The 16,567-nt window shown below is 36.0% G+C and overlaps 2 protein-coding genes across 2 annotated transcripts; one reads left to right on the forward strand and one right to left on the reverse strand.

Moving 5' to 3' along the window:
• The first annotated feature begins 4,813 nt into the window (after positions 1 to 4,813).
• LOC120170788 (apoptosis inhibitor 5-like protein API5) lies at positions 4,814 to 9,976 on the forward strand. The gene is made up of 17 exons (XM_039178654.1): positions 4,814 to 4,870; positions 5,032 to 5,153; positions 5,244 to 5,405; positions 5,523 to 5,622; positions 5,709 to 5,774; positions 6,183 to 6,280; positions 6,370 to 6,444; positions 6,566 to 6,715; positions 6,960 to 7,025; positions 7,131 to 7,196; positions 7,434 to 7,544; positions 7,657 to 7,746; positions 7,854 to 7,960; positions 8,430 to 8,544; positions 8,629 to 8,694; positions 8,789 to 8,892; positions 9,436 to 9,976. Exons 2-17 carry the CDS (start codon positions 5,067 to 5,069, stop codon positions 9,626 to 9,628), a joined length of 1,656 nt encoding a protein of 551 aa, XP_039034585.1. The 5' UTR covers positions 4,814 to 4,870; positions 5,032 to 5,066; the 3' UTR covers positions 9,629 to 9,976.
• An 80-nt stretch (positions 9,977 to 10,056) lies between these two features.
• On the reverse strand, positions 10,057 to 13,415 carry LOC120170774 (glutamate receptor 2.7-like). Its single transcript, XM_039178641.1, has 5 exons — positions 13,082 to 13,415; positions 11,691 to 12,985; positions 11,159 to 11,465; positions 10,676 to 11,073; positions 10,057 to 10,581 (listed from the first exon to the last, which is right to left on the reverse strand). The coding sequence occupies exons 1-5, from the start codon at positions 13,398 to 13,400 to the stop codon at positions 10,057 to 10,059; spliced, it is 2,844 nt and encodes a 947-aa protein (XP_039034572.1). The 5' UTR covers positions 13,401 to 13,415.
• Positions 13,416 to 16,567: the final 3,152 nt, after the last annotated feature.

Here is a 16,567-nt window from a genome sequence, read left to right on the forward strand (position 1 = left end):
AAAAGGCAGAGAAAAATGTGCCACAAAGGCAGAGATAAATGTGCCATAAAGGCATATAATGTGTCACTAAGACATAATTATTCTTATTAAAAACTAAAAAGAAAAGAAAAAAGGAAACAGACAAGCGGCAACCAACATCAAAACTGGTGCTACTACCGGTTAAACAAAATTAAAGAGGAAAAAGTTGAATTGATCAATAAAATTGACACAAGTTGTAAAAAAAAGGGAAAAGAGTGGAATAACATTTCTTGTGGACAATTGTAACACCCCCAACCCGTACCCGACCCGGATACGAATCTGAGATGTCATATCGACTATTCAAAATTTTTAAAACTTATAAAAAATAGGAAAATTCAAGTTTTCATTAACATAAATTAATAGTTTACATAAGTACAACCCAAAATATTACAAAACTGATCAGAGCATACTAAATTACATTTTTCTACATGTCAACACTTCTAATACAACAAAAGTACATACTATGAATTTATTTCTGATCTGATCTTCAAGTGGATATTTGTTGTCTTGCTGATCCTAAACTCGATCATCATTCTTCTCAGTCCCTACGTGTAAAACACTTACACACTAAGTCATAGACTTAGTGAGGCATAAAACTCTAACAATATATTCTCTATAAATATGAACATGTAATCTAACTATCCAAATGCAAGGATATTTATCATCTCATGATTCACTGATGTCATATATGATTCAATGTAACAATAATAACGTGTTAACATATACTCATATACATACTCTTCATGTTGTTTATAAGCCCATGTACATTACTGAGAACTTAAGGTATATGAGTACTTTGAGGTTGTACACACATATGCTGTCACCACAGCTCATATAAAAACCCACTGAGTGGCATGTGAAATCTATGTCCCGAAGGACGTCATCTATGTCCCGAAGGATCTATCCATAGGTTTTGAAGAACCCAGGTAACCCTCGACTCTTGGCATGTCAATTATACCTATAGCTCTCATATCACATAACATGTGCACTATCATTATGCTTTATATATTCATGTATTCATCATTTCTCTTATGATCACATATCTCTTCTCTTTTGTCACATATCACATGTATGTGTAACCATCAATTTTATATCATATAACATATGTTATTCAAGTATATTCACATGAATCAAATCATATAAACATATATAACTCATGCATGTATGTATATATTGATTATAGCATATGCGTGTCTATAAGTACTGTACCATGAAACTAATATAGGAAATAAACTTATCACAAGTCTTATTTCCATTGGACTATACCTATAGTATGCACTCACCTTGGTCTCACTTAATTTTCAAATCCACTCCTATGATTTCCTTTATTTGGATCAAACCTTAACTCGGTGGTCGTTCCGGAATTTGCTTGTGCTCGATATCTACATAATCATACATTCCAATTACTATAATTCGATCCTTAATCTCTTAAGCTAAAAGAAAGATTTAAATTTTCTTTTCCATTTAAAGTAGTATCGGTAACCCCCATAGGGTATCGATACTTCCCTAGTTGTAGTATCGATACTACACTGGGTATCGATACCTATTTTGCACTTGATATTTTTGTTTCAAAAATGGTACCGATATTGTCCTTATGGTATCAGTACCCTTGGTATCGATACTACCATCCCGGGTATCGATACCCCACGAATATCTTGGTTAAATCAGGCTTATGGTATCGATATTGTTCAACAAGTATCGACACCCCTATACCAAAAGTCATTCTTTTATTCTTGAAGTATCAGTACTATATGAAGCAGTACCGATACTCAAGCCCAAATTTTCACATTTTGACCCCGAAAATTTACTCATTTCAACTCAAATCTTTCATGTCTTAACCCCTTTAATACTCTTAACTCAAGTATACATACACAACCCAATTCCTATGCATTTAACACCTCTTTATCTTCAAAATTTCATCCTTTATATGGAAATCAAGAATCATACCAAATTTGTAACATGTTCTAATTCTAATTCTATCACTTTATATCTCTTAATTCAACTATTGACAAGTTAAATTTAGTTTCAAAATCCACTTATCAACTATTTCCTAAGATTTCATTTAAAAATTCATTATCTTTAATCTCTCCTAACTCCTTCATCTTTTAACTTGAAGATAACTTAAGTTTTCCTTAAGCTTAAGTATCATCTAAGAATCATAAGCAACTCTTAAATTCAGCAAATAATCAACTAACAAGAAAACTCACCTTTGTTATTAAGGTTCATGGATGAAGAAGAAAAAGAAAGTTTTTTGGATATTTCCTTTCTCTTTTCCTTTCATCTCCACGTGTATATATCTCTTCCATATCTCAATTTTAATTCATTTTCTCCTCTAATGACCATTTTACCCTTTTATTCCTCCTTTGTTATTTAGTCCTATACAAATTTTTTAATATAAATCCCTGAACTATTCAATTAATATACTTTAACCAATAAATTCTGAAATTTTACAATTTGGTCACTAACCCGATATTGAGGATGTTACAACAATAATGTCTTGGATGGGTTTTTCAAATCACAAGATTGACACCGTCAAGCGTTGTGTAAGTTCAATCTCGTATTCTGTTGTGTTAAATGGTACTGTTGGTCAAGATTTTATTCCTCAAAAGGGTCTGCGCCAAGGGGATTTATTGAGCCCATATCTTTTCTTGTTGTGTAGCGAGGGGTTATCTTCTTTACTTCAAAAGGCCGAGGATGATATGGTCTTTGGAAAGGGGTTCAAATTAATCGGTATGCACCAAAGATTTATCACTTGTTCTTTGCGGATGATAGTTTGATTTTTGGCTAAGCTTCGACAGCGGTGTCATCAATGTTGAAGAGTCTCTTACGCGTGTATAGAGTATTCACACCTTATCTCAAGGGGAAAGGATGTTTTATTAAATCTGTTCTTCAGGTTATCCCATTGTTTGCAATGTCCTGTCTCTTGCTTCCGAAGAGATTATGCTCGGAGTTCGAGGACATTTTGGCCAGGTTTTGGTGGCAGAAGTCGGAAAGAAAACGAGGTATTCACTGGTGCAGAGTCGTGAGTTCGAGGTTTTGGCCAAGTTCAACATTACGGTTTTTTCTAAACAAGACTAGAGGATACTCATTAACACATCGCCGTTAGTGAGTAGATTCCTTCGTGCTAAGTACTTCTCCCATGGCGATTTTTTGTCCTTTAATTTTGGCTCCCACCCATCATATATTTGGAGGAGTATTTGGGTTTCGAAAGGCCTTTTGGAGAAGGGGATTTGTTGAAAGGTTGGATCGGGAATGTCTATTGGTTGTCAGGGAGGATCTCTTATCCCATTTCCTCCCCTCGTGTTGAGGGGATTGAGATAGTGTTCGATCTAATTATGGTGACGCGAAAGTATGAAAGAGGGATCTTATCAATACTTTATTCTCTGAGGATAAAGCTCGGTATATACTCGAGGTACCATAATTAGAAGATTATCGCGTGTGGTGTGGAGAGAAATCGGGGCTCTATAGTGTTCGCAGTGGATATATACTTCTTTTATCGGTTGATGGTGATTTCCAAAACTCAGCTGCCTCTATCATAGATTATGGGGGTGTCGTGTCAACACAAAATAAAAATTCAGGTTTGGAAATTCGTTCGTAATTTTATCCCATCAAAACAAAATTTGTTTGATAAAAGACTAGTTACTACCTTGTCGAATTAAATATTCACATTAGTGGGGATTGTATTCTCGCTAAAACAGTATGGTCTGATGGTGAATTCTTTTGACAATAAGCTATGGTTAGATTGGCTTTTTTACTTATTTACATTGTGATTTGTGTGCCTACCATTCTTGTTTGTATTTGAGCATTGTGGTATGCACGGAATTTACAGTATCATGAAGGTAAAAAGAAAGGAAGTAAGAAGTTAGCTTCCTTTGTTCAAGCTCACTGTCAGGAGTTTGCTGTTGCTAATCATAGGATTAGGCCTTCTATTACCAGTACCGAAGTTCCTTGGTGTCCACCTCTTCCCGAGTGGGTAAAGGTTAATTTTGATGCCAGTCTCGACAAAGCACAAAACAATGCCTGATCGGTGGCTATTGTAAGGAATTGTGTGGGTCAAATAATGGGGCCAGTAGACGACAGATTAGCAGTGTTATCTCAGTGTTCGCGGCGGAGGCCCAGGCGGCGATCCATGCAATTGATCTGGCAATCGACTTGGGTTTTAGTCAGTAGTTGTTGAAGGTGACTCTCGTTCGGTAATATCTAAAGTGGTCTCTGAGGAGCAGGATTTTTTCGAAATCAGTGGGATGCTAAAGTTCGATCTAAGTCTTTCCATGCATGCTCCTTATCCTTCTCCCCCCGTCCTAGCAACTGTGCGGCCCATCTTCTTACAAGAGCTAATGATGGTTCCACCGGTGATAGGTCTGGGCCCCGTGAGGTGTCTGTTCAGGTCGCGAAGGAGGGTCGTTGATAGGTTCTGGGTTGGAAGAGCTAAGGATTTCTTTTTTTGCTGTCTGTTTCATTTATTGTCTAGCTGTTTTCCACTTTTCGGTTTTACTAATTGGTTGTTTTGTTGTCTTTAGGGGATTGCTTTCCTCTCTTTTCATTTGTTTAATAAAAGGTCGACTATTCTTTTTCAAAAAAATACATATTAAATATTTTATATTTAGAAATGAATTCATTTTTTCTTTATTTTATGTTATTGTGGCCACTGGATATAGTTACATTACATGCTCCAAAATAACAGACTTCCAGGTTCTCAGGTTTCCTCATTTCACCTTTTCACTGGATATTTTACGTAAACACGGTCGTTTAATGGAAAAAAATCGGATTTAAAAGAAAATAACCTCTACTATTTTTTCTTTTATTAAAGAAAAAGAGAAGTCCTCGAGACGAGCCTTCTCCAAGTTCTCAGGTTTCCTCACTTCACCTTTTCACATTCCCCTAATTTCACTTTTAATTTCCCCTCTCAGTTTCTCAGTATCCAAACAGTACAATAAAATAAGGGAAACCCAATAAGAGTTCTGATTTTCCCTCTTCTTTTTTTTGGTTATGTTAATATTGTTGAAATTTCAGTCTTTCAGTTAATCTCCATCTTTCAACCACACCAAATGACTGACGCTTTGGAGGAAGCCAATCAAATCGAGAAGCTCTACGAGTTTGGAGAACGCCTCAACGAGGCCAAGGATAAATCTCAGGTTGGCGCCTCTCTTTCCCCAGTCCCCCTCACTCTATATTCCTAGGGTTTTCCATTTTTATGTCTCTAACTCGTCTAATTTCCGATATAGAATGTGAAAGACTACGAAGGAATCATCGATGCCACGAAAACGAGGATCAAGGCAAAACAATTGGCTGCGCAGCTAATTCCTCGCTTCTTCAAGTTCTTCCCTAACCTCAGCAGCCGTGCTCTTAATGCTCATTTCGATTTGATTGAAGAAGAAGATTTGGCAGTTAGTTCATACTCAATCTTGCGCTCTTTTTACTATAGCTGGTTACTGAAATTTTTGGGTATTAAAGCTTTAGTTTTACTATGTTGAATTTTATTAGATTTTGAACTTTTTTTGTAGGTACGGGTGCAAGCAATTCGGGGGCTTCCTCTATTTTGCAAGGATACGAAGGAGTATATTTCTAAAATAGTTGATATTTTAGGGCAACTCCTTACTGCTGGTAAAAGTGGAATCCTTTTAGATAAATTGTACTGTGTTAAAGAATGTCTTATAGTTCTGTATTTTACCTCTTCTTTGCTCTACTAGAGGAGATTGTGGAGCGTGATGCTGTTCATAAAGCCCTAATGTCTGTACTGAGGCAGGATGTGAAAGGTACTTTGCATTCTGATAATGTCTGGTAATTGAATGCATTGATTTATTTTAGTAATGGTGAAATTTGAATATAAATTAAATATTGCATGTGAGTTGTATAACCAATTTTTTGCAGACTAGAATTTGGTTATATTGCATCTCTTTCAGTTTCCTATTATACGGACAAGAAGATGTTTGGGTTCTCTAGGGTAGGTCATGAGCTATGTGAATAAAAGAAATTTGAGCATATACATATAAAATAAAATGCTAAGTTAGATGTAATGGTTATGTTGAAAAATGTAATCAACTTTTCTTTAATATGGTTTCATATCCTTGTAAAATGTGGTATGAATCAACATGCACTCTTCATTTGCTGGAATTTTTCATCCTGGCTTATCCCTTGATGACTAGATTTTCTTGTGAATGCAGAGTCGCTGACAGCACTATTCAAGCACATTTGGAATGTTGAGGACCCTAGTCAAGATGACACTATCCGTGACAAGGTTTTGTGCTTTATACGAGATAAGGTGAAGAATGCTTCTTTTTTTGCCCATTGTCGCTAATCCTGTGCTTTGTTTTCTGATGATAATTGAGGGAGAATCAATTATGCTTGTAGGTTTTTCCTCTTAAAGCTGAACTCTTAAGACCCCAGGAAGAAATGGAAAGGCATATTACCGATTTAATTAAAAAGGTACACTTTGGATTTCACTACTTAAGCATTCATCATTGCATCTAGTTCTTTCCTTCTTCCCCATGAATTGCTAACTTTCAATTGGAAGATGCAGGATTGATTTTATTTATTTGCATTGCAGAGTTTAGGGGATGTAACCGGAGCTGAATTCAGAATGTTTATGGACTTCTTAAAAAATTTGATCATATTTGGGGAGAAAGCTCCTCCTGAGCGCTTGAAGGAACTTATTGAAATAATTGAAGGGCAGGCTGATTTAGATGCACAGTTTGATGTGAGTTTTTCTTTGCTGAATATTGGTTGGATCTTTTCTTTACAATGCCTGACTTGATTCTTATGGCGTGTTTCATATACCAAACTACCACTTTTCATAATTTATTGTAGTTATTCTTTAGATTTTAGAAAGGATGTGGGGCCATAAAATATAAAAATAGTTAGTCGACATTGTCTAGTTGAGATCCACCATTTCACTGTCATTGTCATGAACTTTATTACTATCAACTTGCTTTTGTATGCAGGTTTTGGATGCAGATCATATAGATAGGTTGATATCATGTCTGTTCATGGCTATTCCATTTTTTGTGGTAAGTAGTGATTTTCTATTAATGAGTATCTGCTTTTTATCCGTTAAATATTCTTCCAATATATGAACTTTATTAGCAGTTTCTTACCTCAAAATCATTTTTCAGAGGGGTGCATCTGGCAGCAAATTCCTCAACTACATAAACAAGCACATTTTACCTGTTTTTGATAAGGTATACTAATTTCCAGCAGTACAAAAAGTTGACATGCTAATACCTTGGAATTTTTATACATGTTGCTGGAAATTCCTTTCTCATTTCTGTACATCTTAATATTCCCTGAAAATGGGAAATTCCTTTTACTATAATTTCTTGAGAAACTCTGTTTTGTGAAGGCTTTGGTGTGATCCTTTATTTTAAGTAGCCAGTCCTGTGGTAAGGAATATGTTATAAAATGTATCTGTGTTACAGCTTCCAGAGGAGCGAAAGCTAGATTTGCTCAAAGGTCTGGCAGAAATTTCTCCTTACACAACGCCACAGGATTCACGCCAGATTCTTCCTTCTGTTGTTCAGCTTTTAAAGGTATAAACAGACATTTACTTATAATATCTTGTTGACTTGATAGGTTTTTATTTTATAATTGTCTCAAGCATGTTTATATTTATATGGGTTCTGTTATGATTTTCTCTCTCAGAAGTACATGCCTGCGAGGAAGACTGGAGAAGAAACAAACTTTACCTATGTTGAATGCTTGTTGTTTTCATTTCACCACTTAGCTCACAAGGTTTCTTCCCCCTCCCAAATGTTCTTTTTAAATAAAACTTCCTTCGTCGCCATTCTGTTCTGTAATTTATATTGTGTAATGCTTATTTGAATACTATTGTTATGTAGGCTCCCAATTCCACAAATAGTCTATGTGGTTACAAGATTGTGACTGGTCAACCATCAGATAGGCTTGGGGAGGACTTCTCAGAGTACTATAAGGAGTTCACTGAGAGGTGATCTAGCTTCTTGTCTCCATTGTGCTATACATTTTACAAAAATATAAAATAAGTGGTTCCTTCTTCTCGTATCTTGAGGAAGGTTTGATCCTGTTTGTAACTGTCTTAATTTTGTGTTCATTGGCTTAGATTCAGCAGATATCTGCTAGTGACCTGTTTCTTTTTTTTCCCTCCAATTTTGTTCCAAGTTCTGTTCAGTTCCTCAAAAATTGATATATATATATATATATATATATATATATATATATATATATATATATCAATGGATCGGTTTAGATATATACCGATCGTAATTTTAAAGAAAAAACAAAAAAACTATAATCTACCAAACAAACTTAGTATGCTCGTTAGGAAAGAAAATTTGAAGTATCCTCAAATCTATAGTCATCAGTTGAATTGCTGTCATATTGTTTATAATTCTCCTTGTTTATTGTTAGTACTTACTTTTTAATGAATGGTGATCCAGATTGAGTAGTATTGAAGACCTAACGAGGGGCACGATGAAGAAGTTAACTCAAGGAATGGCTGAGCAGAATAAAGCAATGTCGGCTGCTAAAACTGATGAAGCAAAGGATAGCATCGTGAGTTTATTCTTATGATACCCCATGTTTTAGTTTGTTTTCTGCTTCCCTCTTTGACTTTTATCATTCACTTTCTGTTCGCAGAAAACTCAAAAGCAGAATTCCACAACTGGATTGCGTACATGCAATAATATTTTAGCTATGACAAAGGTAAAAGGGAGTGAAACTTGTCATCTAATTGTATAACATGTGCTATGTGTGTCTAAACTCTCAGCTACTTATCTTTTATTATTTACCTTTTCAGCCCTTACATTCCAAAACACCGACATTTATTGGATATAAGAGCATCAACCTTTCTTGGAAAGAAGCTGTAAAACCCTCTGTACCCTCCAATGCAACTGCAACTGGGTAAGTTTCCTGTTTATTTTAACTGTTGTTTTCTGCTCATTGTTAGACTTTTTTACCTTCATGTATCTGGCTTTACTCAAAACCAGCCCCACAAGGTCTGATGTGGTGATTGATGAACATGCAATGGAACTTGTCATCACCCATTATATCCTGGTGGTGACACGTGGCACTTTAATAAATAATTTGTAGTATATAAATAATGTGGTCATAATACATAGTTTGTATATATAGTATAGTTTAGGTATTAAGTGCATGATGTCATTTAGTTTCATTTTTGCATATTAGTATAGTTACATATTATAGTATTAAATAATTGCATGGCATATTTTAGTGTTGCATATTCATGTTATTAATTCATATGGCATTTCATGTTGCATATTCCAATTTTCGCACCAATCGGAAAAAGGTCGTTGCGACAGAACTAATAGACTCAAACCACATAAAACTACATGTCTACATCCCTTTTCGTACATGTTTCAAGTGGACTCTTGCTATTGTTGAACCCTGACACAGAACTATTTGAATTGTGCAATTTTTGGGCAGGGTGAAGCGACCTGCTAATGCAGCCAATGGATCTAATAATTTTGGAACAAAGAAGGGCCGGGTAGCTGGTGGTATGCCAAACCAGCTTGTTAATAGAGCATTGGAAGGTATATCTTATGGTGGGAGGGGTGGAGGTCGAAGAGGCAGAGGTAGGGGTTGGGGAGGACGTGGAAGAGGAAGAGGCTACCAGTAACACGGAACATAGAATGACGATGATCCAAATTTCAAAAATCTGTTTGTATCTGAAGAACACGCTGAGAAGTCATTGATGTGCTGAGAAGTATTGTTGAAACCTAATCTCTTTTCGGGACAAGTTTTGTTTGATACCTCATGCTGTTGAGTTCCTAGATTCGTGTGGACTAACAATGAAGTTACATTGGCTAGTGACTGTGATTCGAGTTTCCGATCCCGTCAAATTTTATAATGTATTTGACAAACCATTGCATGTTTTTTAGAGTGGGGGTGTTTGTATCTTCGTGGCAGTAAAGTTAATAGTGACCTAGTTTATCAAGGATGATTATTCAGACCTTGTTATGTGGAATCCGACCTTAGTTAAGTTAATTTTGAAATTAAATACTCGTCAATACTCGTTTTGTACATCCTATGATTTCATTAAACACATTAATTTGTTTGAATCTGCAACTGAATTTCATTCTCAGCTTCTGCTTGTGATGTCACCTCAAGATTCTCCATGTTAATGGAAGCTGGACTCTGATCATAATCCCACCTTGAAGAGCTCCATTCATCGATGTCTGGTGCTCGAGGGCCGGCTGAAAGTTCCCCCTGAACACAGACTTCTCCATTATAAAGAAATTTGACAACTCTAACTGCCTTGATCCAAACACTGTCATCAACTGGAGACAAGTTGCCGACATTATTCTCCTCTTGATGGTGCCAATATTTATTCATTAAGTGAGCAACGAAGAGCAGCAAACAAATGGTAGACGTGACACCAGATATAACGAAAAGACCCCAGAAGCTGTGGATGCTCAAACTATCGGTTTTACTGCTGTCAGTTATGTTGGCCGAACAATCCGGTGAAGGAGCAAACCACTTCTCTTCCAATGACTTGAGAGTTCCATCTTCTGATAATCTTAAAATGGCTCTTGAAAAATCCCTAGCTATTGGCGAGCCTTTCTGAAACACCTACAGATATCGAGTCAGAGAAGATATTTTTTTTTATCAAAAGTGCAGCAAAGATACATTGGTAAATGAATGTCAGTAATATTAATTTACTCACGAAGCCTAATCCACCAAATGTGTGTGTAGGTGAGGAAGTGGTAAATTTCTTGCAGTAATGACTGAGAAAAACTTTCCCATACGGCTGTTCAAGAAACGCTGCAGCTATTTTGTTGCTCTCGAATTCCCCTTCATAATTGTATTCACTGCTAACATTCTCGATATTATAACTTTTAAACTCAAGTACCTCCTCCAAGTAGTTTCTCACGAATGAATCACCGTCACAGCCGATCTTCACGTTGGCCCTCTTTAGCCATTCGATATCTGTAACATTCGGTTCTAATCGCTGCACAGTGAGCATTGAAGTTAGACTAGCAGTGTAGCTCGAGTTTAAGATCAACACAACAAAAAGCCACACTACAACCACCACTCTAGTCAGGTTACTGTAAAGTCTCTCCCCTGCAAAGAGTTAAACAAAGGCAAAATATAAATTGTTTTAACCCCATAAATACTGAAAAAAAAAAGCTGTTGCAGTCAAACTTACTGTGAGCAAAGAAAAGGGAGGAGAAAGTGAACCAAAGTGCTGTGCCAATCTGATTGTTCCATGGTCCTTTAAATTCGGGATTCGACTGGTGTTCCAAGAACCAAACTATGAACATTGTGTACATTAAGATTGCACCAGTAACCAACCACATTTCTGTGGTGAAAGGCTTGAGGAACATCCATGCCGAGCCCTCTGGCTTCACCGGAACTATCATTGATAGCCCAGATACTGCATATGGCTGAGTAAATTCAACATAATCTGTTCTTCTTGCTAGTATAGTTATGTCACCGATGGCTGCATCGTAAGTCTTCCCATTGATTTTGGCACACACACATGAAAATGATCTTATTAGAGACAAAACGATAATCTAAATCATGTAGGTGACTGTTATAGTTTTTTTTTTCCACATCATTTTCCAAGTTTCATGAAGTCAAAAATTTGACAACTATGACATTTACTGGAAGTATAATTGACTGATAAATAATTTCAAGAACCAGTTCATCATGTATATATAAACAAAGGGTATTATTACCTTATTGTAAACTTTGTGGACCAGTTCATCATATGTGCCATTGTGGGGATCAAATTGAAAAGGCAAAGCATAATCAAGAACACTTAGAACTTCATAGAAAAGTTCAATGCAGAAACCACCATAGTTCTTCACACCTGGATACTTACCATCTTCAACCTTAACAAATTTCTCGAATGCTGTTCTTGCTGGAACTCCGATGATCATTTGATTCATACTTGTAGGCATTGCCCATCCTTTTGGAACTAACTTTGAATCACCAGGCCAAGTGACTGTACCAGTAAAACCAGCAGATATACTATCACCAACATAACCAGTTCCATTTTGCTTTACAATGTTCCTTGAGAATCCAGTCCCTGGTAACCAAAAATCCAACTCTTTATACTTTTTTCCGACCACATTTACGATCCTTAGTATCGGGTCGTGTGATAGCTTGCCTTCATCGAAGTGAATTTTGCCGCTTAATCCGTTGAAATTGCTTAATAATATATTTTTGAACAATGCATTTGGATTGTTTTCTTCACTTCTCAATCTCTCCATGGCCTGCTTGATGGTTCCAATGCTGTCATATGCTCGTAAGGCGTTGATGCTAGGTTGAAAGTTATCTTCCTCTGGATTTTCGATTCGGAAAGTTCTTCGGAACTGGGGATAGAATGTTTTGTAAAGATCAGAATCCTCAGAATAGTAGGCCTTGATTCCTAAAGTGCCTTCCATGTAGGAAATCACTGAACTGTTAAACGAGTCAAGGTAACTCGATATTGTATCGGTAACTATCCAAGCTGAGTCTCTTCCCACGAGTCCAATCTTCTTTGCCTTTTCGAACAAATAAATAGTCATTGGTAATGATGACTGAAGAACAACGAAAACTCGAGATTGATGGTTGAATAACTTCATCAATTCCTCTTGGACAACTTCACTTGGATTCGGAAGAGAAGAAAACGGCGGAAGAACTAATCGGTATTCGATCTCCGAGCCGACATCCCGAAGAGTTTCCGATAAAAGCGATAACTTCCCGGAATCACCACCGAAGGCATTGTCTTCATAAATCACAATGACCCTTTTCCAGTTGAATGAATTAACGAGACCTGCAATACATTTCATTTGCTGATAATCACCATTAGCCATTGTTATCAAGTAAGGCCAACGAGAGGTGGCTAATGGTGGCGCAATGGCAGGTGCTGCGAACGTAAGGACCGGCACTCGAGCTCGGCTCCCGATATCTGCAACCAGAGCTGCTTCTTCCCATGTTTCCAAGCCAATAATCAATTGAACTTGTTTCTCTTTAATCAATTTCTCAGCTGTAATAAAATTAAGCATACAACATCAGTAAAAAAACTCCATTGATATATTATGATCAAGCACAATCGATCGAGATAAAACCTCGAATCACTAACCAGCAGTAGCAGCAAGGAGGGGATCTCTTTTAGAGTTCTGAATATAAAGGGAGAGCTTATGATTGTTTGAAACACTGTTATTGAAACTCCGAACAGAAACTTCCAAGGCTGTTTTCTCTTCTCTCCCGATACGCGAATCGGCATCGATGATTACGCCGATGTTTGTAACATTGTTATCATTTCTAGTCTCTTCTCCATATGAAAGAACTAGAAAGACAGATATGAATACAAAAATGAAAAGCCAAAGCTTGTAAACTCTATTGGAAAAAGAGACACAACGAGGTGCTTGCATGTTGTTAAAGAACTCGAAAGTCTTCATAATTGCATATGATACGTATATATATATATATATATATAGGGAAAAAGACTGTCTGAATATGAACTCTCAAAAGCCGCGAACTATAAAAGTTTGACCCTAATTTTGTAGCCTATGTTGGACCTGGTCTGCCCTGAAAGAGTAAACTGGATTTTCTTCATTAATCACTGAGATTCCTTCATGAAACCCCTTTTTCTGGTTTTCCTGCTAATGAAAAGAAGGATGTCAACCGTCAACGCATGAATCGATATGTGTAGAGCGTAATGAAGATCTTTATATTGATTCAAAGTAGGAACAGATCAACAACTTGATTTATTTATCGAATTTTAATTTGCTTCTTTGGTCTAAAACATTGAATTTTCTCCTTTGTCTTGTTTTGGAGTTTTCTTGTGGTCTTGAGATTTAAGCATGTTTCCTGGTAATTTAGCCTTGGAAAGTTCTTAGAGGTTCAAATGAAACAAATGAAATTGTAATAACCATTTTTAAAAAAAATAATTAAATATTATTTTAAAAACGATTATGACTTTTATTTGAAAATTTTGGTGATTTGAAATTAGTTTGAATTAAATTGAAAAGTGAGTCGCCATCAACCTTTGGGTTAGGTAGGTTGAATACCTAAAAACGTCTTTTAAAAATAATTTTAAGAAAAATCGTTTTTAGACAAAAAATTGGTTTGCGATTACGAAGATTCGACGTAACGGGTCCGGGAGTCGATTACGTGTGGGGAATGATAAACACCCCCACATCGCCCAAAATTGGTACTAAATCGCTTACATGTTGTCGTAAATGGTGGAAAATATGATTCGAGTATAAAATTAAAATACAATCTATTTATTGAAATATAATTAATTTGCTTCGAATTAATTAATTAAGGTAAAAATTCTTTAACTCGAAAAGAAACCTTGAAATTAGCAATCCTCTTTCAGAAAAAACTATTTCCACTATTTCTTATCCATAAAGAATATTCCCTCCTTGATAAAATATGAATCGAATATAAATTAAATATTGACATTTGACATAAAATAAACCCCTATTTAGTAATATGCATCACATTGTTGAACTTAAAATAAAATGAATTAATTAACTAAAATAAAATCCATTTATTTCAAGTCCATTTCGTTCGAACGTCGTGTCGAATTGTACCACTTCGATCAAGTGATACTCTCCACGTCCGTTCTACAAATATGTCTTCTTGAAAATGTTCGAATTAGTTATAAAATATTTAACGGAATATGAGAGATACATAAAGTGTTACACAAAATAAATTAATATGAATATAAATCGTGGAAGAAAAGAAAATATATGTATATATAAGGCACAAAGGTGGGCTCCACACGAAATACACATAAATACACTTAACATAACACTTATGTACATAAAAAATAAATCCCGAATATCATATATAATTTGTAAATTAGGAATTTAATAGGAAAAATAAAGTAAATAAATCACACTGCACGTACATTTATATATATGGGAAACATAAATAAATAAATAAAAAAGGAAGTTTAATAGACACAAACATGATCCATGCACTAATATAACTATATTTACACCAAGCAAGCATACACATTATAATTTAATATTATGGCCTAAATGAACAAACATCAAACATGGCATATCAAAGTATGAAAAATAAAACTAAATGCAAGGAATAAAATAAACACATCATAAATTAATAAGTGAAATCAACCATTTAACTAAAAACAATTAACAATGTAAAAAATGACTAAAATATAAGAATGATGAAATTTAAAGTTCGAAGTAAAATAACCAACATTTCCATTAAGGACTGAAATGTAAGAAAATAAAATACCATGATACTAACAGAAACTTAACCAAAGATAAAATAACAGCAAAACTGGGGACTAAAAATGAACTAGCATAAACATTTACTGCTTGAGTATAAATAAAATAAAATACAATGGCACGGGCTTAAATATATACACAAACGCATTTATAGGCAAAAGAGGACTAAATTACAACATAAATAAAATGGAAGATCAAAATAAAAAATAAAAATTTCATTAATGACCGAATATACAAGTTACAAACCGATGGGGACTTGTCTTGTAAATTACCCATGCGTGAAATTTACCCTCTGGGTCCTCCACATACGATGTCGTTTTGATTAATGTATAAATGGCCCAAAGTAAACCCTAAACCGACCATTTACTCTCATTTTCCCATTTTTTTCTCTTTTTTTTTTAGAGAAAGGAGAACTCTCTCACTCTCTTTACTCCTTCGTGGCGACCGAGAGCCTAAACCATCCTCAGCCGACCATCGGCCACCGTATTTTATAAAACGAACCCTCTACACTCCACTTCAACCCAAAATAGAACCTCTTTCTCATTTCCTCTCTTCGACCTGATTAAATCAAGCCTCAAAAAGCTAGACGAACCTCGTAGCCAACCTTCTTGGCCACGAAACAACCCCTCAACCGAAACCCAATGTCTCGTGACTCCGATGAGGGCCCAATGAAGGTAAACTCTCACCCCTCACCTCTTTATTTTCTCTATTTTTTCTTCGTTCAAATGCTTCCCCTTTCTCTATTTTTTCTTCCCATTTTCACCGAATGGTCTCTGTCTCTTTATCTTCCCCGTTTTATCTAGCATGTGTGATGGATATTTGATTTTTGTTGAGACTGCTACTAAGGAGATATGATAATGATATCCTATCTCCCTTGATTGACTTAAAAGATATTTGTCTCATATTTATTTTGTACTTGCCAGATTTTTTATTTCTTTCTCTAATTCATTGACTGATGGTGGATGGCTGTCACTGTGGTCACTGTTGGTGATAATACCAAGCGGGAAACAATCGACGGTATCTCGATGGCTCGACAGTCAGCTCACGTTCTCGAGGAGAGAGTAGTGAGGTCTACGCGTGACTGGGGAAGCTGAATAGCACTGGTGGTGGTGGCTTGAGGGTTAGGGGATTAGGGTGGAAACCCTAATCTACTTAGGATTATTGAGTGGCCCGATTTGGGTCGGGTTTGGATCGGACCTTAGGCTTGAATCGAGTTATAGCTGGGTCGGTTTGGGTCTGAATTGGGTTTCAGGTATGGGCTCCAACTAGGTTATATGGGTTTAGTATTGGGCTTATACTGATTTAATCTGGGTCTGGATGAGATGTAATTGGGCTCCAATATTGGGCCTCGGGTAAGATAG

The sequence above is a fragment of the Hibiscus syriacus genome, unplaced genomic scaffold (genome assembly GCF_006381635.1).
Source record: "Hibiscus syriacus cultivar Baekdansim isolate YM2019G1 unplaced genomic scaffold, ASM638163v2 tig00111792_pilon, whole genome shotgun sequence".
Lineage (NCBI taxonomy): Eukaryota > Viridiplantae > Streptophyta > Magnoliopsida > Malvales > Malvaceae > Hibiscus > Hibiscus syriacus.

Bases quoted from the DNA above. Each gene is read 5' to 3' on its own strand.
- LOC120170788 (XM_039178654.1), top strand. From the start codon at position 5,067: ATGACTGACGCTTTGGAGGAAGCCAATCAAATCGAGAAGCTCTACGAG. The intron at 7,747-7,853 runs GTTTCTTCCCCC...ATTGTTATGTAG, and splicing joins TTCACCACTTAGCTCACAAG to GCTCCCAATTCCACAAATAG. The intron at 8,695-8,788 runs GTAAAAGGGAGT...TTACCTTTTCAG, and splicing joins ATATTTTAGCTATGACAAAG to CCCTTACATTCCAAAACACC.
- LOC120170774 (XM_039178641.1), bottom strand. From the start codon at position 13,400: ATGAAGACTTTCGAGTTCTTTAACAACATGCAAGCACCTCGTTGTGTC. The intron at 11,466-11,690 runs GTAATAATACCC...ATCAATGGGAAG, and splicing joins TCCACAAAGTTTACAATAAG to ACTTACGATGCAGCCATCGG. The intron at 11,074-11,158 runs GTAAGTTTGACT...AACTCTTTGCAG, and splicing joins CTCCCTTTTCTTTGCTCACA to GGGAGAGACTTTACAGTAAC.